This window comes from Pan troglodytes, chromosome 2, assembly GCF_028858775.2.
Source record: "Pan troglodytes isolate AG18354 chromosome 2, NHGRI_mPanTro3-v2.0_pri, whole genome shotgun sequence".
Classification (NCBI taxonomy): domain Eukaryota; kingdom Metazoa; phylum Chordata; class Mammalia; order Primates; family Hominidae; genus Pan; species Pan troglodytes.
In genome coordinates, this window is record NC_086015.1 from 116,780,742 (window position 1) to 116,806,618 (window position 25,877).

At 39.9% G+C, this 25,877-nt stretch overlaps 1 protein-coding gene across 6 annotated transcripts in view; it reads right to left on the reverse strand.

Moving 5' to 3' along the window:
• SPICE1 (spindle and centriole associated protein 1) overlaps nt 1–25,877 on the reverse strand; it is a 69,956-nt gene that overhangs the window by 7,294 nt on the left and 36,785 nt on the right. For 4 of the 6 annotated variants that reach the window (XM_009446165.5, XM_009446162.5, XM_001158122.7 and 1 more), the window contains exons 8-14: nt 17,098–17,237; nt 16,761–16,898; nt 16,138–16,403; nt 13,650–13,781; nt 8,621–8,768; nt 5,193–5,414; nt 1,525–2,009 (exon numbers count right to left, since the gene is read on the reverse strand). In XM_009446165.5, the coding sequence (XP_009444440.3) occupies nt 1,525–2,009; nt 5,193–5,414; nt 8,621–8,768; nt 13,650–13,781; nt 16,138–16,403; nt 16,761–16,898; nt 17,098–17,237 (1,531 nt within the window). The remainder of the gene's footprint in view (nt 1–1,524; nt 2,010–5,192; nt 5,415–8,620; nt 8,769–13,649; nt 13,782–16,137; nt 16,404–16,760; nt 16,899–17,097; nt 17,238–25,877) is intronic. The other 2 variants (XM_054680903.2, XM_016941668.4) reach the window with 1 other exon arrangement.

Consider the following 25,877-nt stretch of genomic DNA (forward strand, 5'->3'; position numbering starts at 1 on the left):
GCCCTTATGAACACAGCCACCTCACGAGCTTCTAATCCCCAGTGACAGTGCCCAGCTCCTCCTATCAGAAACTTGACAGGAGCTGCCTTGGCTCTAGAAGGGGTAAAAGAAAGTGTCTACCATCACTGGAACCAGCATTTGGAGCTCTTTTATAAACCCTCCCTAGCTGGAATTTAGACTTCCTATCTCCCCCATAAACAACGAAATGAAGGTTTAAGTTACCAGGTTAGCCCACAAAGTTTATTTAACTTACAAAACTCCTGCACTATAAAATGCAGACCTTTGCTACTCAAAGCGTGGTCCTCAGACTAGCAGCACTGGCATCATTTGGGAACTTATTAGAAATGCACAGGTCCTACCCTAGACCTACTCAATCAGAAACCACATTTCAGCAAGATCCCCAGATGATTAATATGTATATTAAAGTCTGGCTTTAATAATCCTTTAAAACATTATTTCTGGCCAGATGCAGTGGCTCATGCCTGTAATTCCAGCACTTTGGGAGGCCGAGGCAAACAGATCACTTGTGGTCAGGAGTTCGAGACCAGCCTGGCCAACATGGCAAAACCCTGCCTCTACAAAAAATACAAAAATTCACCAGGTGTGGTAGTACGCACCTGTAATCCCAGCTACTCGGGAGGCTGAGGCAGCAGAATCGCTTGAACCCAGGAGGCGGCGGTTGCAGGGAGCCAAGATTGCATCACTGCACTCCAGCCTGAGCAACAGAGTGAGACTCCATCTCAAAAAAACAAAACAGGCTGGGCGCAGTGGCTCATGCCTGTAATTCCAGCACTTTGGGAAGCTGAGGCGAGCAGATCACGAGGTCAGGAATTCAAGACTAGCCTGACCAACATGGTGAAACCCCGTCTCTACTAAAAATACAAAAATTAGCCAGGTGTGGTGGTGCATGCCTGTAATCCCAGCTACTTAGGAGGCTGAGGCAGGAGAATCACTTGAACCCGGGAGGCAGAGGTTGCGTGATCTCGGGATCACGCCACTGCACTCCAGCTTGGGCAACAGAGCAAGACTCTGTCTCAAAAAAAACAAAACAAACAAACAACACACAAAACAAAACAAAAAAACCACCTCATTTCTATAGGAAAATCCATTCTATGTCCTCAAAAATTAACTACTCATGAGTTGAGGGCCAATACTCTTTTATGAGCCATTTTAAAAATAAAAATATTTTCAATTAACATGTGGCTGTGTGGCAAACATTCAAGTAATATTAATTCTATATTTTATACCTAAAACTTCATTCCTAACTTAATCTTAGCTTTCCTACGCATTTTATCTTTGTCCTATTTTCATTTATATAATTTTCCTTTTATGCTGTCTTGTATTGTATGTACAACAGACTGATAAATAACTTGGACCTATTGTATTGAGGACATGCCAAACATAAGCCATCTAGCCTCAAAGCTTTCTAGGATCACTTCTGAAAAGAAGTTTCTTAAGTTGCCCAAGCTAAAGTTCCTATTTAAATTCCTATATGTCCCTAATCAATCCTTAAATGGTACTCACAGAAGTCATGTCACTTGCACTTTCTTGTTTGTTCAACTCCCGGAGTCCATCCCCTTGCTCTCCTCTGGGCTCAATAATATTATTCATATGTGCCTTGATAGCTGAATTCTGCAATGTCAAATCAGCAATTCGTGTCATTATGTCCTTTCTTTGTATTAATGACTCATTTGTTCTCAGCTGCTGCCCATCTCCCAGTACTGGGAGCTCTTCTGAGAATGTGGGGCTTCTTGACTGTTGAGTGTTGGAATGGGAATTGCAGAGGGGCTGTGAGAGGTTAACAAAAGGAGCCTGAGTTTTGTTCTCCAAATCTTCTCCCATGTGAGAGACTCTCCATCTCTGAGTGAAGAGACGATTCTCTTCACCTGAATTCTGAATGTCTGTATCAATAGGTAAGGTCTTCTCTTCCCAATTTTGTTCCTTCTCAATTATTTCCACAGTTGGAGGAAGTCGTGGAGCAGGACGAGTTTGAACAGTCCTTCTCAATACTATAGATAAGAATTTAAAAATAACAAATATGTATTATTTTCCCATAGATTGGCACTATACTCATTTCATTAGCCCACCATGGTAGTTAGAAAAGTATTTCAGTAGAAGGGTTTGGCTTCTGAATGCTTAAACTATTTTCAGCAGAGAACACACCAGCAATGCCGCCCCTCGTAATCAAGTACAGAGACTTTTTACATTCCTTAAAGCATTTGTTAGTACCCTTGTGAAAAACCATCTGTCAAGTTCACATTTTAACGCATATATTAACTCACATCTGGGAATCTTGGGGAATGAGGAAGTGGGTATAAGTACCCAATTTAAACAGCAGATAACCAGGAAAGGCCTCTCTGAGGAAGTAAAATTTTTAAATGATTACATAGTAATAGGAACTGAGCAAAGGACATTACAGGCAGAAAATGACTGCCTTTAGGGGTATGTACTGTGAAAGCTGTCAGAATCAAAATGGAGTCATTTGGCCGGGCGCGGTGGCTCACTCCTATAATACCAGCACTTTGCAAGGCCAAGGTCGGCAGATCACCTCAGGTCAGGAGTTCGAGATCAGCCTGGCCAACATAGTGAAACTCAGTCTATACTAATAATACATATTTTAAAAACTAGCCAGCCGTGATGGTGCACGGCTGTAATCCCAGCTACTCAGGGGGCTGAGGCAGGAGAATAGCTTGAACCCAGGAGGCAGAGGTTGCAGTGAGCTGAGATTGCACCATTGCACTCCAGCCTGGGTGACAAGAGCGAAACTCCATCTCAAAGGAAAAAAAAAATTCAGACATTTGTGTCAGAGCGCAAGTGACTTTATCAGAGTCACTTTATCAGACACAAGTGACTGATAAGTGGAGCCTTAAAAAGCCAGGAAGGAAGGGTTCTCATGCATGTATGACTGATAACAAGAACTGTTCAAGAGACTTCAAAAACCAGAACCTTGCACAAAGGACACCACAATCTTACACAAAAAATAATTCTGCGAGGACATTTGCCCAGCAACTGCCTATCCAACCTTAGACTGATGCCACCCTTGTTATTGATCCTTGTAGCCAAGGATAGTTATCTCAAAACAACTTAAATAATCCTCCTCATTTCCCCTTTAAAAACTCTTGTCTTCCTTTACTTCCCTGAATATGCCCACCATATTCCCATTGCAATTCTCAATCTCAAATAAATATCAGTTTGTTTTAGAGAGCCTTTCTCTGGGTTAAATTGACAGTACTTTTTAAAAAACCATATACAAATATGAATTCGAATGAACACTTTAAAATAAAGGATGAATGGGAGATCAGAAAATGAAATGAAACTGCACACCAATACACACAGACACACACACCCACTACTCGTTCAAGAAGCATGGCTGTAAAGAAAAGCAGAAATAAATCAATAGCTAGAGGAAAATATTTATGATGGGAAATTCTACAGCAATATTGTCCAATATGGCAGCCTCTAGCTATATGTGGCTATTCAAATTTAAGTTAATTAAAATTAAATAAAATTTAAAATTCAGTTTCTCAGTCACATAAGCCACATATCAGGTGCTCACTAGCCCCATGCAGCCAGTGGCCACCATTCTGGATGGAGCAGACACAGAACATTTTCATCAACCCAGAAAATTCTATTAGACAAAGCTATCCTAAAAGAGAACTGAATGCTGATGAAGGGCCCTATGTATCACCCATTTTCATCTGCATATTCTGTTTAACTGAATAATTCTTTATATGTGAGTATTCCAAACAATGCTTGAAAAATATAATAAAACATCACCAATTCAAATACATATTCACAAGCAGCTGTCTGCACATTATAAAATAAATGGGCAGTTATTTTAAATACAAACTTGCTGAAGATATTAACAAAATGTTGTCTATAGCAATCCCTGACAAATTTGCTTTAACAAGCATTTAGTACGGTTGTGATCAGAGTAAACATATTTATTGTAACTGAAGCCCTCTGAAGAGGAAATACTGAATCATACAATGATAGAGCTGGAGGGAACATTAAAGATAAAGAAATATCTTCTCATTTCATAGATGGAAAAACTTAGGTCTAGAAAAGGTAAACTATCTGAGCCTCATGCCTCACAGCTAGTCAACAATAAACGGGCCAAGATACCAGCACGTCTGACTCTCAGCCTGGCACTGCCACCACTGCACCATACTGATCTGACAAATGCTACATCTGCATTATAAATACCAAAACAGAATTTTTAATAGCAAGGATTTGCCATTTTCTTTAACCCCTGGGCTTCTTCGTGTCCTTTATTGGAAACATACATCAAAGTGCAGAAAATTGCACAAAATTTGTATGTCCCAATAATAATAAACAGTTATTTTTCTGTTCCCTTATGTAAAAATAAAAAAAAAAAAACTTGTCAAAGAAATAAAAATTCAGGCTAATCAGACCTGAATAATATTTTTCAAAAAACTTTGGAAGAGAGTTTAAGATGGTGGTTCTTTTTTTGACTAAAGACCTCTTTAAAAATGAAATAAAAACAATAGCTCCAGAAAAAATGTACATGGGGACAAATAAATTTAATCTTCCCAACAATGAGGTAGTCCATGGAACTTCTGAAGACCATTCATGAACCCTAAGTTAAGAATCTTTGAGCTAAGAATAATATATTCTTAACATGTTTATTCAAAACTCTACCTGTGAGCTGCAAGAGTAACTCTAAAGCTATTTTTAATTGTCCATTAACTTTTATTATAAAATTCCCTCAACTAACTGAGCTGAAAACTTTTGATGAGAAAGAGGTGAATATAATGACCAGATGTCACTTACAAGACCCTTAAAATCACAGTTTTCACCTTTCCTTAGTCTAACTTTCATTACTCTTTGGAGTATAATCTCCTGCTTCTAACTCTTTGAAATGCTCCTGGACCATAGGGACAAAAGGGATTCCCCTTACTCTGAATCTTAATGCTAAGGACTCTGATCTTTTGATCTGAGTTTAATACTTACAATGTTTAATAAAATAGATATACAATAAAATTAATTAAATGTCACACATGACCACAGGTATGATACACATAGCATGAAAATTCTTCCTTCAGCTTAAAGGCTATGTGTGGTAATCAGTGTCTTTTTCAATTCTGTTTTTCATGTAATGGTGAAAGTAATACATTGCACAAATGAAACATTAAAAAACAACTTTCATGTAACTTTAGAAGAAGACTTACCATCCTGAAGAGGAGAGAATTTTAAGTTGCTCTTCTGCCTGGGTGGTGTTAACAACACAGCTGGCTCAAAAATATGTGCTGGAAAATTCTTGGCCAGATTCATGTTATCTGGAGGGTCTGGCACCTGAGACAGTTTAACAGGCAACTCTTCCTGTGGGAATTCAGCCACTTCCTCTCTGAACATCAATGGCACTGAGACATTGGCATTTACAACTGGACGCTCTGAAGAAGATGAGAGGATATTAGTACAATAGGAACAAAAAGAAACTATGAGCACATTTCAGGTATTTATTCTTAAATGCATCTCAGTAGAGTGCAAAATCCACATGAATCAACATAGCTCCTAGAGCCTTCACTTTCTAGGCTGTATCCTCCTCTGCCAATCATTCATGGGCAGGCTGCTGGGGGGCTAGTACTGAGAAGTTACTATTTTTGAGAAAATCACTAAGGCCTCAAAGCCATGAAAAGCGAGCCAGTTAGGGACTCCTAAAAAATCCTATGTGGCATTCCAGAGTTTGTCTTTTTCATTTTTCCTTTTTTTCACACAGAGTCTCACTCTGTCACCCAGGCTGAAGTGCAGTGGAGCAATCTTGGCTCACTGAAGCCTCGACCTCCCAGGCTCCAGTGATCTTCCCACCTCAGCCTCCCGAGTAGCTGGGACTATAGGCATGCACCATCACACCCAGCTAATTTTTTGTATTCGTTGTAAAGACGGGGTTCACCATGCTGCCTAGGCTGGTAGAATTTTTCATTATTTGTTATGGATAGCTTTTTAATGGTCATAACAAGTAACAAAATGGCTAAAATGGGTCATATTAATGCACTGACCTCCATATATAAGGCTCATTACAAAACAAGGAACTTCACAGGTCATGCATTATCACAACATAGTCACATTCCATAGTATTTTAAAAGAGTTACAAGAGCTGAGACTCAGGAAGATATTACATAAATCTTTGGTCTCACCAACATAAATCTTTCTGACTTTTTCCACAGGCAATAACAAGAATTAATAATAATTCTGGCTCCCTCTCCCGTCTCCCTCTCCCGTCTCCCTCTCCTCTTTGCACGTCTCCCTCTGATGCCCAGCCGAGGCTGGACTGTACTGCCGCCATCTCGACTCACTGCAACCTCCCTGCCTGATTCTCCTGCCTCAGCCTGCCAAGTGCCTGGGATTGCAGGCGTGCGCCGCCACGCCTGACTGGTTTTCGTATTTTTTGGTGGAGACGGGGTTTCGCCGTGTTGGCCGGGCTGGTCTCCAGCTCCTGACCGCGAGTGATTTGCCAGCCTTGGCCTCCCGAGGTGCCGGGATTGCAGACGGAGTCTCGCTCACTCAGTGCTCAATGTTGCCCAGGCTGGAGTGCAGTGGCGTGATCTCGGCTCGCTACAACCTCCACCTCCCAGCCGCCTGCCTTGGCCTCCCAAAGTGCCGAGACTGCAGCCTCTGCCCGGCCGCCACCCCGTGTAGGAAGTGAGGAGCGTCTCTGCCTGGCCGCCCATCGTCTGGGATGTAAGGAGCCCCTCTGCCTGGCCGCCCAGTCTGGGAAGTGAGGAGCGCCTCTTCCCGGCCATCATCCCGTCTAGGAAGTGAGGAGCGTCTCTGCCCGGCCGCCCATCGTCTGGGATGTGGGGAGCGCCTCTGCCCCGCTGCCCCGTCTGAGAGGTGAAGAGCGCCTCTGCCCGGCCGCCCCGTCTGGGAAGTGAGGAGCCCCTCTGCCGGGCCGCCACCCCGTCTGGGAGGTGTACCCAGCAGCTCATTGAGAACGGGCCATGATGACGATGGCGGTTTTGTCGAATAGAAAAGGGGGAAATGTGGGGAAAAGAAAGAGAGATCAGATTGTTACTGTGTCTGTGTAGAAAGAAGTAGACATAGGAGACTCCATTTTGTTCTGTACTAAGAAAAATTCTTCTGCCTTGGGATGCTGTTAATCTATAACCTTACCCCCAACCCCCTGCTCTCTGAAACACGTGCTGTGTCCACTAAGGGTTAAACGGATTAAGGGCGGTGCAAGATGTGCTTTGTTAAACAGATGCTTGAAAGCAGCATACTCGTTAAGAGTCATCACCACTCCCTAATCTCAAGTACCCAGGGACACAAACACTGCGGAAGGAGGCAAGGCCCTCTGCCTAGGAAAACCAGAGACCTTTGTTCACATGTTTATCTGCTGACCTTCCTTCCACTATTGTCCTACGACCCTGCCAAATCCCCCTCTCCGAGAAACACCCAAGAATGATCAATAAATACTAAAAAAAATTAAAACAAAACAAAACAAAACAAAAAAAATAATTCTACAATATATTTACTCCCAGCCCTTCTTACCTATAGGATAATTAAAAGCTTTCTCAGTAGTGAAGCTTAATTCAGATAATAGTAAAACACTAACATATTCCTTGACTGAGATATTAATAGCAAGACTTGCCAGGTGCGGTGGCTCACGCCTGTAATCCCAACACTTTGGGAGGCCAAGGCAGGCAGATCATGAAGTCAGGAGTTCGAGACCAGGCTGGCCAACATGGTGAAACCCCGTCTCTACTAAAAACACAAAAATCAGCCAGGTGTGGTGGCAGGCGCCTATAATCCCAGCTACTCAGCAGGCTGAGGCAGGAGAATCGCTTGAAACTGGAAGGCGGAGGTTGCAGTAAGCCGAGAGGGCGCCACCACACTCCAGCCTGGGTGACAGAGCGAAACTCCATCTCAAAAAGAAAAAAAAAAAATAGCAAGACTCCACCAGAAGACAGAGATGTGCCCTAGCCAATGAGTTTACCTCATGCAAGTTAAATTTTGGTCAGCCACTTCTTAGAATCCATCCTAAGAAAACGGTTTTAAATACATAAAACACTTTTCTTACAGATACTCATCAAAGTCTTACTTAAAAGTAAAACACATGAAAAAACCAAAATGTCCAATTCAGCCTATAGCATATGATGGCACATGAGATGAAGGAAGAATTTCAAAATAACAACACTATCACACATGAACAAAAGTTATGAATTTCTAAAACTCAGTATTTTTCTCTTTCCAAAACCATCTCTTCTGAATCTAGAGCACTGGGATTAAAAGTGCTAGCACTCTCTTTGGTCTAGGTGTCCAGTTCTGCTACTTTCTACCTGTATGACTTTGCTAAGTTACCAACCCTCTCTCAGCCTGTTTCCTCTAAGGATAACACCAATGGGGATAACAATAACACCTACCTCATCAGACTATTATGACACGAATTGAAATTATGCATGTAAGACTTAACAAGTATCTGGCATAGAGCAAGCATCCAATATTAGCTGGAAAAGTAGTGGCAACTGTAGTAGTGACAATACTGTACATGCATAAACAGTCAATGAGTCTATATAAGTTTGGAGATTTAAGGTTTGGTTTGTTATCTAAGGCCATTAAGTAGTCTAATGACAGTCTGAGAGAGTAAGACCACACTCACCTGGACTGTCCATAACTCTTCTACCTGTGGCTCCGCTTTCTGATGCCTGAATTTCTTGTCTGTTATTTATCACAGGACAGTTCTTAATAGCATGTGTGAGTGATATCAGTTGCTCATCTGTTGTGACCATGTACTGCTGAAGTCTTGCCTGGGGAGGAAAACATATGAAATAATATTATTAGCATATCAAACATCAAACCACCACCTAGAAAGCAAACCACACAAAGGATACGTGTGTTTAATATCATATCAATACATATCAAAGGATATGTATGTATAATATCATCATTTTAAATACTTCAGGAATTTGAGACTTCAAATTAAAGCAATGCTATTTATAATTATAAATATTCTAATAGTTCCATGATAGGGAAATGGTTAAGTAAATCATGAAACAGTAATTAATAAATACCCTGCTATAACAATAAGAATTAACCTTTCTACAGGGCTTTCCATTTACAAAACCTCTTCATATAGATGTTTCAGCTAACTCTTAAACTACCCCCAAGAGACACAGATACATGAGGTGGAGGAAACAATGAATATTACCCAGGCATTTAAACGGGTAAACATGAACAGCACAAAATTCTGTATGTAATTAATATAAATATTAATTACAACTTGATTTTTACATATGTGCATGAGAGAGAGAACACTATATTTTATATATGTATATAGATATTCTCATCTTTGTCTATATGTGTGTGTATATATATATTTTTTAATATTACATAAGGTTTTTTTTTTTCTATATTTAAAAGATCACCCACAAAATACCATACCCATAGATTTACTTTCTGGCACAGAGCTGAATGTGTTCAGTGTTTAGAATTCCATTCTTACATGTAAAAGTCAAATAGATTGCCCAGAAGGTTAGATGAATTTGTTTTGTTCTTAATCTTCTCTACAAGGATGATACAAGTATGTCATCTAAAAACATCAGGTTTGATCACTACCACATAATGCTTATCTAAGTTATGTATTGGTGTTACACAAATGTTCCTAGAAGTAGAGAAGATTGCAGGTAGAAGGAAGAAAAGGAGAGTTCTGTAAATTGCTGACACTCTGTAATAATGACAAAGTAAGAAAACCCAAAGATGGCAGCTAGTAACAAACTTCTATCTAAGCATATATATATCTCTCATGTATGCTTAGAGAGATACAGACATTTGATAAAAGTCAGGTGCAGCCAGACTCAGAAATATTATTAATAGTACTGCTGAATGAAGTATAGTAAACATTTTTATACCACCAGCCCAAATTTTTTCCCAAATTTCACACTCATATATCCAGTGGCCTACTCAACACCTCCATCTAGAACTCAAATAGACTTCTCAAACCTAAGATACATAAAGCCAAATTCCTCCTCAAGCCTTCTTTACCTCATAAATGGCAACTTCATCATTTTAATTATTCAGTCCAAAACTTTGGAATTACCCTTGACTCTTTTCCAATATCCTCTACTTCACTCCACATCCAATAAATTAGCAGACTGCATTGGTCAGCCTTCAAAATATATTCATAACTTGATCACTTTTCACACCCTCTCACACTTCCACCCTAGACCAAGCTGCCATGTCTCACCTGAACTATTCCAATAACTCCTCATGTAATATTCTGCTTTTTGGCCACCTACTCTAGTCCCATACTGTTCCCAAACTGTTTGCTGAGGCACCTCAGGGCACTAAAGTGAACTTACAGGGGCACCGGGGGAAATTTAAATCTTCAAGGGAAATAGTGATGCCTGCCATCTATCAGACACTGGTGAACTATTAGCTCAGGACAGTTCACAGTTTCAATGTCAGATTCCATTACATTCCTTTTGAGGATGTCAAATCTTCTCATGGCTGGGTTTTCAGCAGTTGCTAGGTTAAAAAAACAAGTTCTGGAGGAAAATCAGTGTGGAACAGGAAATAAGAATGATTGTGTCCCACATGATTCCAAGCTTTGAGAAGTGGTACAGTGCTCAAAAGGTACATATAACCCATTAGTAAATAATTGTAGTTATTTAAGAGAAAGTATTACTTTTTCTCAAACAGCCCCTCAGTTGTTAGGACATAGTTGTTTGGACTCAACAACTTAGTAAGTAGAACTGTTTTTGGCCTAGTAGAACTGTTTTGTTATAAGACACTAAGGGCATGCGACTCAAGAAAGGGCACCAATCTCTGATCTAGTTTCAACACAGCCCAGAGTGATCCTCTTAAACCCAAGACAAATCACGTCTCTTCTCTTTAGTGGTTTCCCATCTCACTCAGCATAAAAGCCCATATCTTTAACCATCATGCAAGGCACTATGTAATTGGGCTTACCTGATCTTGTCTCCTGCCTCTCTCTCTTCCTCTTCCTCATACTCTACTCTTGCCACACTGATCTCCTTGATGACTCTAAGCTCACCAGTCACACTCCCACCGCAAGACCTTCGCACTTGCTTTTCCTCTGCCCAGACTGCTCTTCTCTCAGCTACCCACATGCTCACTCCTCGCCTCTTCCAGGTCTTGGCTCAAATGTCACTTCCTCAGACAGGCATGGCCCATCTCATTTGTAACTGCATCCTACCCCATCCTATGCATTTCCTGTGCCTTTATGTGCTTTATTTTTCTTCAAAGTACATATCACCATCTAACTTACTATACTTCAACTTTTTGTTTTTAGGATTTATTTAGAATGTAAGCTCCATGAGGGCAAAGTTTTCTATATTTTGTTCACTATTCTATTTCCTGTACCTAGAACAGTACCAGGCCCACAGCAGGTATTCAACAAAGATTTGTTAAGTAAATTAGTACATTTTAAAACTGCACGTCTTCCCAGGAGAATTAAACATATGTTCTGCAAAAATATGTATATGAATGTTCATAGCAGCATTATTCATAACAGACAAAATGTAAAAATAACCCAAATGTTCATTAACTAATGAAAGGATAAATAAAATATGGTACATCCATACAATGGAATATTATTGGGCAATACAAAGGAATGAAGTACTGATACATGCTAAACATAAATTAACCTTAAACATTATACTAAGTGAAAGAAAAGCACATATTACATTATTCCATTTCTATGTAATATCTATATTAGGCAAATTCACAAACACAAAAAGTAGATTAGTGACTGCCAGGAGCTGGCGAGAAGAGAGAATGAAGAGTGACTTCTAAAGGGTACAGGATGGCCTGGCGCGGTGGCTCATGCCTGTAATCCCAACACTTTGGGAGGCCAAGTCAGGCAGATCACGAGGTCAGGAGATCGAGACCATCCTGGCTAACACGGTGAAACCCCGTCTCTGCTAAAAATACAAAAAATTAGCCAGGCGTGGTGGCAGGCGCCTGTAGTCCCAGCTACTCAGGAGGCTAAGACAGGAGAATGGCGTGAACACGGGAGGCAGAGCTTGCAGTGAGCTGAGATCATGCCACTGCACTCCAGCCTGGGGGACAGAGTGGGACTCCGTCTCAGAAAAAAAGAAAAAGGGTACAGGATTTCTCTCTGGAGTGAGGAAAATGTTCTGGATTTAGATAACAGTGCTGGCATACAACTTCAAACATACTAAAAACACTGATTTGTACATTTTAAAAGGGTGGAGGACTTAATGGTATGTGAACTATATTATCAAATTTGTGTGTGGTTTCGGTTTTTTGTTTTTTTTTTTTTTTTTTTTAGAGACAGGGTCTCACTCTGTCACCTAGGATGGAGTGTAATGGCAAAATCATAGCTCACTGCAGCCTCAAACTCCTAGGCTCAAGTGATCCTCCTGCCTCAGCCTCCCAAGCAGCTAGGACTACAGGCATATGCTACCATGCCCAGCTAATATTTTTATTTTTTGTAGAGACAGGTCTCACTCTGTTACCCAGGCTGATCTCAAACTCCTGGCCTCAAGTGATCTTCCCACCTTGGCACCCAAAATGTTGGGATTAAAGGTATGAGCCACTGCACCTGGCCCTATATTATCAATTTTAAAAAATTATACATCTACATCTAATGTCCATTAACACAAACATAATTTATCTTCTAACTATTACTTGTCTAGTCTCTTCTGGCTGATAAATAAAAGTAATAATAACCATCATATGAGAACAAAAAAGATGAATAAAATAGACTGTGTACACTCAAGAAGCATACAGTCTCAGTAACAAGTACACATATAAGTATAAAACAATTTGATAAATGCAATAATACCAATATCCAGACAGTATCAGAAGTGCACAAAGAAGCAAGGTGCAGTGGCTCATGCCTGTAATCCCAGCACTTTCGAGGGCCAAGGCGGGCGAATAGCTTGAGCCCTGGAGTTCGAGACCAGCCTGGGCAACATGGTGAAACCCCATCTCTACAAAACATAAAAAGTTAGCTGAGTATGGTGGTGCGCACCTGTAGTCCCAGCAACCTGGGAGGCTAAGGTGGGAGGATCACTTGAGCCCAGGAGGTCCAGGCTGCAATGAACTCATGCCACTGCACTCCATCCTGGGTGACAGAGTGAGACACCATCTCAAAAAAAAAAAAAGTTCACAAAGGAAGAATGCTCAATGCAGCATGGAAGCAATAGGTTTTCCAGAAGAGAATGGTGTAAGTCTTTTAAAAAAGAAAAGGAGCAATTACTCAAGCAGCAAAGAGGACTTTATGTAACAAATATGAAGATACTGTGAACAACTGTAAATGGCATCTGATGTAATTGCAAAAGGACTCCTCAAAGGCTATCTTCTGCTGTTTTGAAATTAAAAGTGGCTATCATAACACTCATTTCACATTTTGGATTAACTACTGTAACACTTGTAGTTATAATTTAAATGTAGACTCTGTCTTCCCACTAAATAGTAAGTCTCTTGAAGACAGGAAGACAGTCCATATACTACTTCCAAGCTTCTACTATAGTACTTCCATGTAATAAATGTTCAATAATACCTGCCACTGATGATAAAAATGACTGATAAGTAATCACATCAATACAGTTAAACCAAAAGCAACTCTAAGAGAATCCAGTACATGTTTAAAGATGTTTTATACCACTGAACACATAAAAATTGGGATCTCATCTGAGTACCTGTGTAGCAGCGTTTTCTTCTCTAAGACGAAGAATTTCAGCTGTCAGAGCATCAATGAGCTCTCGATGATCACCTAATACTTGTTCCAGTTGTTGCCTTGTCTCTACTTCTTTACGTAGCTGGATCTCACTCTACAAAAAAATATCAAATAAACTTCCACCAATAGCATCACATGTTGAAAACTAAAAGTTTGCACTCAAAGCTGGCAAAGAAGATATTTACAAAGAAGCAAATATTATGTGACAGTAATGATGAAGAGTTTTATTAAAAGGTTTATTATATTTAATTAAAGAAAATGTGCTTCTTTATCCTCTTCCCTTCTTTAAATAGAATAAAATGAACTAAATGCTATATAAAATTAAGTAACTACATTTTTTGTAAAAAGAAAGTAGAGGGATATACATATACATATTATTTGAATATACACTGACCATCTCTAGAAAGATACACTGGTATCTGGAATGATAGTTGGCTATAAATAAGCAAACACGCTAGCTAGAAGTTAGTCATGAGAGTTAGTACAATCTGCTGTTATCTTTGAATTTCATAATATGTGACTATATCGCCAATTCAAAAATTAAGCTTGTTAAAATATAATTTAAAGTAAATGACTACAACTTTAAATGGTTTAACTTTGTAAAACAAGTGATTAGCTTAAAAGTACACGCTTCTGGTCGGGCGTGGTGGCTCACGCCTGTAATCCCAGCACTTTGGGAGGCCAAGGCAGGCAGATTATAAGGTCAAGAGATCGAGACCATCCTGGCCAACATGGTGAATGAAACCCCGTCTCTACTAAAAATACAAAAATTAACTGGGCGTGGTGGTGCACGCCTGTAGTCCCAGATACTCAAGAGGCTGAGGCAGGAGAATCTCTTGAACCCAGGAGGCAGAGGTTGCAGTGAGCCAAGATCATGCCACTGCACTCCAGCCTAGCAACAGAGCGAGACTCTGTCTCAAAAAAAAAAAAAAAAAAGTACATGCTTCTAAGCCTGCAATACTCTCCAAGAGCCAAAAGTATACTCCTGAAGATTCCTGAGTTAAGGGTGAAAGAATGTTAAGGTTTTAATAGGTCTGACAATACAATGAATCTGTCATTAAAAAGTTAACTTTAGGGTCAGGTGCAGAGGCTCACGCCTACAATACCAACACCTTGGGAAGCCAAGGTGGGCAGATCGCTTTGAACTCAGGATTTCGAGACCAGCCTGGGCAACATAGTGAGACTCTGTCTCTACAAAAAAAATACAAAAATTAGCTGGGTGTGGTGGCATGCACCTGTGGTCCCAGCTACTGGGGAGGCTGAGGCTGGAAAACCACTTAAACCCGGGAGGTGGAGGTTGCAGTGAGCCGAGATCATGCCACTACTGCACCCTAGCCTGGGCAACAGAATGAGACCCTGTCTCAAAAAAAAAGCAATTCAATTTTAGGAAGACGGCTCTAGAGAAACTAAAACATCTGTATTAAGGTGGTAAATCTATCTTATTAAATAATAAAGTTTCCTTAAACATTTTTGTCATATTTGTATAACAGGCTTAAGTACATAACAGTTTAAATAGATTTTCAAAGATGAAACACATAGCTAACTCTAATTCTGTGGCATTCTGTGGATGATTATTTGAAATCAAATTAAACAAACAATTCTTTTTTTATTTTTATTTTTTGAGACAGTGTCTTGCTCTGCTGCCCAGGCTGGAGTGCAGTGGCGCGATCTCAGCTCACTGCAACCTCCACCTCCCTGGTGAAAGTAATTCTCCTGCCTCAGCCTCCCCAGAAGCTGGGATTACAGGCGCCCGCCACCATGCCCGACTAATTTTTGTATTTTTAGTAGAGACAGGGTTTTACCACGTTGAGGCCAGGCTGGTCTTAAACTCCTGACCTCAGGCAATCTGCCCGCCTCGGCCTTCCAAAGGGCTGGGATTATAGGTTATAGGCGTGAGCCACCGCGCCCAGCCAAACAAAGAATTCTTGCTTATTTTATAAATTATTTTTACAACAATAAAACATCTCCCACTTAGACATTGAAGCCATATGTGAGTTACCAGACATACAGGGAACATGAAGAATTCTCCCACATATCAAGTCTACCGATTATAGGCAATGCCACTCTCCAAACTGAATGTGGGAGTAGGAAGCAGAGAATAGCAATAGAATGCAGACACAGTTAACAGTTCTATTTAATCTACAACTGTCAAACAGTAATATTTAATATTAGCACAAGATATAATTATATTAATGGCAGATTTACCCTACTAATTATAATTTGCTAAAGCTCTTATTAAAATTAAAATCACTTATCTGAGCATGTATCAACTAACGGCAGAAAAGACTTAAAGGATAAGCCTTTACTGCAGATAATCTAAAACTGAGGTATTTTAAACGAAGCTATTCAAATTTGACTGTACTTTATTTGGAGGTTGCAATAAATGGAAAGGAAAAAAAACTCATGCATTTCTGCCTGAAAAGAAGACTCTACTAACCTAATGTTCTTACCTCTTTAAGGTACCGAACCAGGCGACAGAGGGAGCTCACCAGCGACAAAGTGAAGCCTGTAAGACCCTGACTGCTCTGCAGACCCTTGACCTCGCGACCTGTCCACCGCTCATATTCTTCCATTTCATGTTCCACTTCATGTATCATGTGTTTGAGGACATCCAGGTTGGAATTAGTCCTATTTGGTAAGTCTGCAGAGGTTGTGCTACCTGATAACATGTTTTTCTTCGGCTTGGAAAGAGCATGCAAATTCGGTTTTCTTTTCACTGATAATGAGAGAAGTCATTCTATTTTAAGACCAGGAAAAATTATGACTAGAAAACTACTAGAAAAATCTTTTGACTATTGTTCACAATTTATAAAAGGCTTTTATAGACGATATCACCATTTCTCTCATAAAAATTAAACAGTTTAAACCAGATTTACACTAGCTATAATGAATGCACTAGAACCACTGTTCCAGAGTTACATGTGGTAGGAGACATTTCTTAGCTACCATTCAATAAACTTTCAGTTGGAACCATGTGGATGAGATTAAGGGAGAAAAACATTAACTAAGAGATTAAGACAGCTGTATCAAGTTACATTTTTAATATTCATCTTTGTAAATTAAGGGACTGAACCTTTATTTAACAGCTGTTTTTGCTTCCTTGAGTTCAGCACGTGTCCCACAACATAGCTTGAGTCTAGAGTCTCAGTAGATTCTTCAGGCTGAAGCCTGGTTTGGAGTCTCTTGACAGCATTGGTAGCATTCAGAGCAGCTAAAAGGAAGAACATTTCCAGAAGTATCTCAAGTGAACAAACTTCTTAAGAAAGTATTTCAATTGACAGATCCATCAGTATTTTAGTCAATTAGGCAAAGGCAGTCAAAACTCAAATAACATTCCTTTAAAAATTACTGCATTCAAGAATGAACCTAATAAAGCAGGCACCTAGAAATAATGCAAAAGGGAAACAAACCTCTTTGCTCCCCTGATGAAAGAGCAGATGATGGCGTTCCTGGAGGAGTTATTTGTGACTCGGTTGCTATTTTCTGCTGAATGTCAGTCCACAACTTACTAATTAACTCAGAATTCTCTTCTGTTAGTTGTTGGAGAAACCTATAAATTACAGGACAATAAGCTACATGAGAATTATAATATAAATTAATATAATATAAATATAAATTAAATGATAGCAGGCATTTAATTTATATTTATATTATCTATATTATAATTTATGTTTATATAATTATAAATTTAATTTTATATATAAATATGCATATAAATTTAATTATAATTTATAATTATATAATTAATTATATATAATTATATAATTAATTATATATAATTATATAATTAATTATATATAATTATATAATTAATTATATATAATTACACATAATTATAAAATATATTCTATATTACATGTAATTTAATTTATAATTTAATTATATAAATTAAATTATATTTATATCTAATTTATATGTATATTATATTAATTTATATAAAAAATAGGTGCTATCATTTAAACTGTTCAAATAGTTACATGTTTGATTTGAAGGAGCTTTTAGTAATTCATAGTCAAAGAAAAAACACTATTCACTATAACTGATAAGACAGGTAGATAGCAAAAATGCCTATCACCTTAGTGTTAGAAAGAATCATTCCATCTGCCTCCCAGTTTCCTACCTACCTTGGTCCCTAACATAGGTATGTTTGCCCTTTCTGCAGTTTTGTGGTATGGCTCCATCCTCCTCTCTCTTTCTCTAGAGTAAAGTAATTAAGCATATATGGCTCAGCCCCTTTTGGTTTCTCTGTCCTACAAAGGAGCCTGTCCACAGAGCAGCCAGTCTCTGCTCATCAATGAAGTAAATTGACCACAGCACACTCTGTCCCTGTGTGTCAGGGAGGGGCTAGATAGAGTGAGAAGAGGTGCTGCAGTTTAGGGGTTAGTAATTACAAGCACATTGGTTACAGACCTAAGCGTTATGCTGTAAACACTTTTATCACTGATAAGGTTGATATTTTAATTTTCAACTGTCTGATTCATTTGTCTGTTTCTCAAAGTGCTAAAGTTACAGCCTACCTTCTTCTGGAGGCTTAGTATAAAAGCAAGAACAAAGAGATAAATGGTGGGAAAAACTTTAAGCAAGAGGAACCAGGACTTGATGTTTTGAGAAGTTTTCAGCCTGTCCAAATTGCAAAAGATTAGTAAAGTCGCTGTTAGGAAAGCATACTCTGGAGAGAAGGGCAAGAGTGTGGCTGAATAACCTTTTGCTAGTTCTGAAGAGATAAAGCATGTGATTCATGGATCCTCCAAATGATGTCAGAAGAAGCTAACAATAAAGATGGGATTTTCCAGGAAAGATCTGTCTATGGAGTAGATGACCATGACATATGCAAGACACAAGATCTTTTGAGAATGTTATACCAACAGAAATACTGCTAGCTTGAATTGAAAGACACAAAGACAGGATGAAATGAAGGAAGGGTGCTAGACTCAAAAAATTCTACAGACTACCTTTCTCAGCCTCTGGTAACCATCATTCTACTCTCTATCTTCCTAAGTTCAACTGTTTTAATTTTTAGCTCCCAGAAGTAAGTGAGAACATGTGGCCAGAGCTGCAGATCCATAGGCACAGAGGCCAAAGCCAGAGCCACAGGCACAGAGGGAAGGGCCATGGATCCAGAAGGGTAAAGACTCAAGTCACAGAGCATTAAGTCCTAATAGTATTTGCTCTAATGAATTTCAAAGTTGCTTGGAACTGCTGATCCCTTTCTTCCTTGATTTTCCCTCGTAAAATGGAAATGTCTATAACTTTCATCCTATGTCTGTCCCATCATGGTATTTTGAAAGCAGACAACTTGTCTTCTAGTTTCATAGGACCACAAATGGAGAATTTTGCACCAGGATGGATTCTATCCAGTCCTCCCATAACTGATTTAGATGATGAGATTTGGGACTTTTGAGCTAATGAGATTTAGATGAGATTTTGAACTTGAAATGAAGCTGAAAATTGAAGGATATTGGGATGGATCTTTGGGGCCCACTGGAGGGACCATGGTAGGCTAAATAATAATGCCTGAAGATATTCCATGTCCTAAACCCTGGAGCCTGTCACTATTACCTTATATGGCAAAAAAGGGGTGGGGGAAGCCTCTTCAGATACAATTTAGAATCTTGAGATGGGGAGATTATCTTGGGTAGGCCCTAAATGCAATCACATATTTTTTTAAACAAATTTTTCATATTTCATGTATATTCTTATAAGAAACAGACAGAGGAAGATCTTTGACACCCACACAGAGGAGATGATGTGAAGACAAGAGGCAGAGATTGGTGTGCTGCAGCCACAATTTCAGAAGCTAGAAGAAGCAAGGAGCAAATTCTCTTCCAGAGCAGCTTCTCCTCTGGAGGGAGTGTGGCCCTACTGATATCTTGACGTTGGCCTAGTGAAACTGATTTTGGATTTCTGGCCCCCAGAACTGGGAAGAAATCAAGTTCTGTTGTTTTAAGCCACCAAACTTGTGGGATATTTAATATACTTAATTGTAGCTATAAGACAAAAACAAAAACGGGATACGCATGGAAGCATAGTATGTAAATACTTCATGTTCTGTCAAAGCAAAATATATAACTAAAAATGGGAAGGATGGAGAGAAAATAATGGAAAGAATAGGAACATAGAAAAGCTCACTTATTAAAACAAAAAAAAAAATTTGTTTTTTCGGGAAGGGCAGCCAAGGTGGCCGAATAGGAACAGCTCCGGTCTATAGCTCCCAGCGTGAGCGACGCAGAAGATGGGTGATTTCTGCATTTCCATCTGAGGTACTGGGTTCATCTCACGAGGGAGTGCCAGACGGTGAGCACAGGACAGTGGGTGCAGTGCACCGTGCGCGAGCCGAAGCAGGGCGAGGCATTGCCTCACTCGGGAACCGGAAGGGGTCAGGGAGTTCCCTTTCCTAGTCAAAGAAAGGGGTGACAGACGGCACCTGGAAAATTGGGTCACACCCACCCTAATACTGCACTTTTCCGACGGGCTTAAAAAACCAGGAGATTATATCCGGCACCTGGCTCGGAGGGTCTTACGCCCATGGAGTCTCACTGATTGCTAGCACAGCAGTCTGAGATCAAACTGCAAGGCGGCAGTGAGGCTGGGGGAGGGGCACCCGCCATTGCCCAGGCTTGCTTAGGTAAACAAAGCAGCCGGGAAGTTCCAACTGGGTGGAGCCCACCACAGCTCAAGGAGGCCTGCCTGCCTCTGTAGGCTCCACCTCTGGGGGCAGGGCACAGACAAACAAAAAGATAGCAGTAACCTCTACAGACTTAAATGTCCCTGTCTGACAGCTTTGAAGAGAGCAGTGGTTCTCCCAGCATGCAGCTGGAGATCTGAGAACGGGCAGACTGCCTCCTCAAGTGGGTCCCTGACCCCTGACCCCTGAGCAGCCTAACTAGGAGGCAACCCCCAGTAGGGGCAGACTGACACCTCACACGGCCGGGTATTCCTCTGAGACAAAAATTCCAGAGGAACGATCAGACAGCAGCATTCACGGTTCACGAAAATCCGCTGTTCTGCAGCCACCGCTGCTGATACCCAGGCAAACAGGGTCTGGAGTGGACCTCTAGCAAACTCCAACAGACCTGCAGCTGAGGGTCCTGTCTGTTAGAAGGAAAACTAACAAACAGAAAGGACATCCACATCAAAAACCCATCTCTACATCACCAAAAGCAAAGACCAAAAGTAGCTAAAACCACAAAGATGGGGAAGAAACAGAGCAGAAAAACTGGAAACTCTAAAAAGCAGAGCGCCTCTCCTCCTCCAAAGGAACGCAGTTCCTCACTACCAACGGAACAAAGCTGGAAAGAAAATGACTTTGACGAGTTGAGAGAAGAAAGCTTCAGACAATCAAACTACTCCGAGCTACAGGAGGAAATTCAAACCAAAGGCAAAGAAGTTAAAAACTTTGAAAAAAATTTAGATGAATGTATAACTAGAATAACCAATACAGAGAAGTGCTTAAAGGAGCTGATGGAGCTGAAAACCAAGGCTCGAGAACTACATCAAGAATGCAGAAGCCTCAGGAGCTAATGCGATCAACTGGAAGAAAGGGTATCAGCGATGGAAGATGAAATGAATGAAATGAAGTGAGAAGGGAAGTTTACAGAAAAAAGAATAAAAAGAAATGAACAAAGCCTCCAAGAAATATGGGACTATGTGAAAAGACCAAATCTACGTCTGATTGGTGTACCTGAAAGTGACGGGGAGAATGGAACCAAGTTGGAAAACACTCTGCAGGATATTATCCAGGAGAACTTCCCCAATCTAGCAAGGCAGGCCAACATTCAGATTCAGGAAATACAGAGAACACCACAAAGATACTCCTCGAGAAGAGCAACACCAAGACACACAATTGTCAGATTCACCAAAGTGGAAATGAAAGAAAAAATGTTAAGGGCAGCCAGAGAGAAAGGTCGAGTTACCAACAAAGGGAAGACCATCAGACTAACAGCGGATCTCTCGGCAGAAACTCTACAAGCCAGAAGAGAGTGGGGGCCAATATTCAACATTCTTAAAGAAAAGAATTTTCAACCCAGAATTTCATATCCAGCCAAACTAAGCTTCATAAGTGAAGGAGAAATAAAATACTTTACAGACAAGCAAATGCTGAGAGATTTTGTCACCACCAGGCCTGCCCTAAAAGAGCTCCCGAAGGAAGCACTAAACATGGAAAGGAACAACCGGTACCAGCCACTGCAAAATCATGCCAAATTGTAAAGACCATCGAGGCTAGGAAGAAACTGCATCAACTAACGAGCAAAATAATCAGCTAACATCATAATGACAGGATCAAATACACACTTAACAATATTAACTTTAAATGTAAATGGACTAAATGCTCCAATTAAAAGGCACAGACTGGCAAATTGGATAAAGAGTCAAGACCCATCAGTGTGCTGTAATCAGGAAACCCATCTCACGTGGAGAGACACACATAGGCTCAAACTAAAAGGATGGAGGAAGATCTACCAAGCAAATGGAAAACAAAAAAAGGCAGGGGTTGCAATCCTAGTCTCTGATAAAACAGACTTTAAACCAACAAAGATCAAAAGAGACAAAGAAGGCCATTACATAATGGTAAAGGGATCAATTCAACAAGAAGAGCTAACTATCCTAAATATATATGCACCCAATACAGGAGCACCCAGATTCATAAAGCAAGTTCTGAGTGACCTACAAAGAGACTTAGACTCCCACACATTAATAATGGGAGACTTTAACACCCCACTGTCAACATTAGACAGATCAATGAGACAGAAAGTCAACAAGGATATCCAGGAATTGAACTCAGCTCTGCACCAAGCAGACTTAATAGACATCTACAGAACTCTCCACCCCAAATCAACAAAATATACATTTTTTTCAGCACCACACTACACCTATTCCAAAATTGACCACATAGTTGGAAGTAAAGCTCTTCTCAGCAAATGTAAAAGAACAGAAATTATAACAAACTGTCTCTCAGACCACAGTGCAATCAAACTAGAACTCAGGATTAAGAAACTCACTCAAAACCGCTCAACTACATGGAAACTGAACAACCTGCTCCTGAATGACTACTGGGTACATAACTAAATGAAGGCAGAAATAAAGATGTTCTTTGAAACCAACGAGAACAAAGACACAACATACCAGAATCTCTGGGACACACTCAAAGCAGTGTGTAGAGGGAAATTTATAGCACTAAATGCCCACAAGAGAAAGCAGGAAAGATCCAAAATTGACACCCTAACATCACAATTAAAAGAACTAGAAAAGCAAACACATTCAAAAGCTAGCAGAAGGCAAGAAATAACTAAAATCAGAGCAGAACCGAAGGAAATAGAGACACAAAAAAACCCTTCAAAAAAGTAATGAATCCAGGAGCTGGCTTTTTGAAAGGATCAACAAAATTGATAGACTGCTAGCAAGATTAATAAAGAAGAAAAGAAAGAAGAATCAAATAGATGCAATAAAAAATGATAAAGGGGATATCACCACTGATCCCACAGAAATACAAACTACCATCAGAGAATACTACAAACACCTCTACGCAAATAAACTAGAAAATCTAGAAGAAATGGATAAATTCCTCGACACATACATCCTCCCAAGACTAAACCAGGAAGAAGTTGAATCTCTGAATAGACCAATAACAGGCTCTGAAATAGTGGCAATAATCAATAGCTTACCAATCAAAAAGAGTCAAGGACCAGATGGATTCACAGCCGAATTCTACCAGAGGTACAAGGAGGAACTGGTACCATTCCTTCTGAAACTATTCCAATCAATAGAAAAAGAGGGAATCCTCCCTAAATCATTTTATGAGGCCAGCATCATCCTGATACCAAAGCCTGGCAGAGACACAACAAAAAAAGAGAATTTTAGACCAATATCCTTGATGAACATTGATGCAAAAATCCTCAATAAAATACTGGCAAACCGAATCCAGCAGCACATCAAAAAGTTTATCCACCATGATCAAGTGGGCTTCATCCCTGGGATGCAAGGCTGGTTCAATATACGCAAATCAATAAATGTAATCCAGCATATAAACAGAACCAAAGACAAAAACCACATAATTATCTCAATAGATGCAGAAAAGCGCCTTTGACAAAATTCAACAACGCTTCATGCTAAAAACTCTCAATAAATTAGGTATCGATGGGATGTATCTCAAAATAATAAGAGCTGTCTATGACAAACCCACAGCCAATATCATATTGAATGGGCAAAAACTGGAAGCATTCCCTTTGAAAACTGGCACAAGACAGGGATGCCCTCTCTCACCACTCCTATTCAACATAGTGTTGGAAGTTCTGGCCAGGGCAATTAGGCAGGAGAAGGAAATAAAGGGTATTCAATTAGGAAAAGAGGAAGTCAAATTGTCCCTGTTTGCAGATGACATGATTGTATATCTAGAAAACCCCGTCGTCTCAGCCCAAAATCTCCTTAAGCTGATAAGCAACTTCAGCAAAGTCTCAGGATACAAAATCAATGTACAAAAATCACAAGCATTCTTATACACCAATAACAGACAAACAGAGAGCCAAATCATGAGTGAACTCCCATTCACAATTGCTTCAAAGAGAATAAAATACTTAGGAATCCAACTTACAAGGGACGTGAAGGACCTCTTCAAGGAGAACTACAAACCACTGCTCAATGAAATAAAAGAGGATACAAACAAATGGAAGAACATTCCATGCTCATGGGTAGGAAGAATCAATATCGTGAACATGGCCATACTGCCCAAGGTAATTTATAGATTCAATGCCATCCCCATCAAGCTACCAATGACTTTCTTCACAGAATTGGAAAAAACTACTTTAAAGTTCATATGGAACCAAAAAAGAGCCTGCATCACCAAGTCAATCCTAAGCCAAAAGAACAAAGCTGGAAGCATCATGCTACCTGACTTCAAACTACACTACAAGGCTACAGTAACCAAAACAGCATGGTACTGGTACCAAAACAGAGATATAGATCAATGGAACAGAACAGAGCCCTCAGAAATAACGCCGCATATCTACAACTATCTGATCTTTGACAAACTTGAGAAAAACAAGCAATGGGGAAAGGATTCCCTATTTAATAAATGGTGCTGGGAAAACTGGCTAGCCATATGGAGAAAGCTGAAACTGGATCCCTTCCTTACACCTTATACAAAAATTAATTCAAGATGGATTAAAGACTTAAATGTTAGACCTAAAACCATAAAAACCCTAGAAGAAAACCTAGGCATTACCATTCAGAACATAGGCATGGGCAAGGACTTCATGTCTAAAACACCAAAAGCAATGGCAACAAAGCCATAATTGACAAATGGGATCTAATTAAACTAAAGAGCTTCTGCACAGCAAAAGGAACTACCATCAGAGTGAACAGGCAACCTACAAAATGGGAGAAAATTTTCGCAACCTACTCATCTGACAAAGGGCTAATATCCAGAATCTACAAAGAACTCAAACAAATTTACAAGAAAAAAACAAACAACCCCATTAAAAAGTGGGCAAAGGACATGAACAGACACTTCTCAAAAGAAGACATTTATGCAGCCAAAAAAACACATGAAAAAATGCTCACCATCACTGGCCATCAGAGAAATGCAAATCAAAACCACAATGAGATATCATCTCACACCAGTTAGAATGGCAATCATTAAAAAGTCAGGAAACAACAGGTGCTGGAGAGGATGTGGAGAAGTAGGAACACTTTTACACTGTTGGTGGGACTGTAAACTAGTTCAACCATTGTGGAACTCAGTGTGGCGATTCCTCAGGGATCTAGAACTAGAAATACCATTTGACCCAGCCATCCCATTACTGGGTATATACCCAGAGGACTATAAATCATGCTGCTATAAAGACACATGCACACGTATGTTTATTGCGGCACTATTCACAATAGCAAAGACTTGGAACCAACCCAAATGTCCAACAAGGATAGACTGGATTAAGAAAATGTGGCACATATACACCATGGAATACTATGCAGCCTTAAAAAATGATGAGTTCATGTCCTTTGTAGGGACATGGATGAAACTGGAAATCATCATTCTCAGTAAACTATTGCAAGGACAAAAAACCAAACACCACATGTTCTCACTCATAGGTGGGAACTGAACAATGAGAACACATGGACACAGGAAGGGGAACATCACACTCTGGGAACTGTTGTGGGATGGGGGGAGGGGGGAGGGATAGCATTAGGAGATATA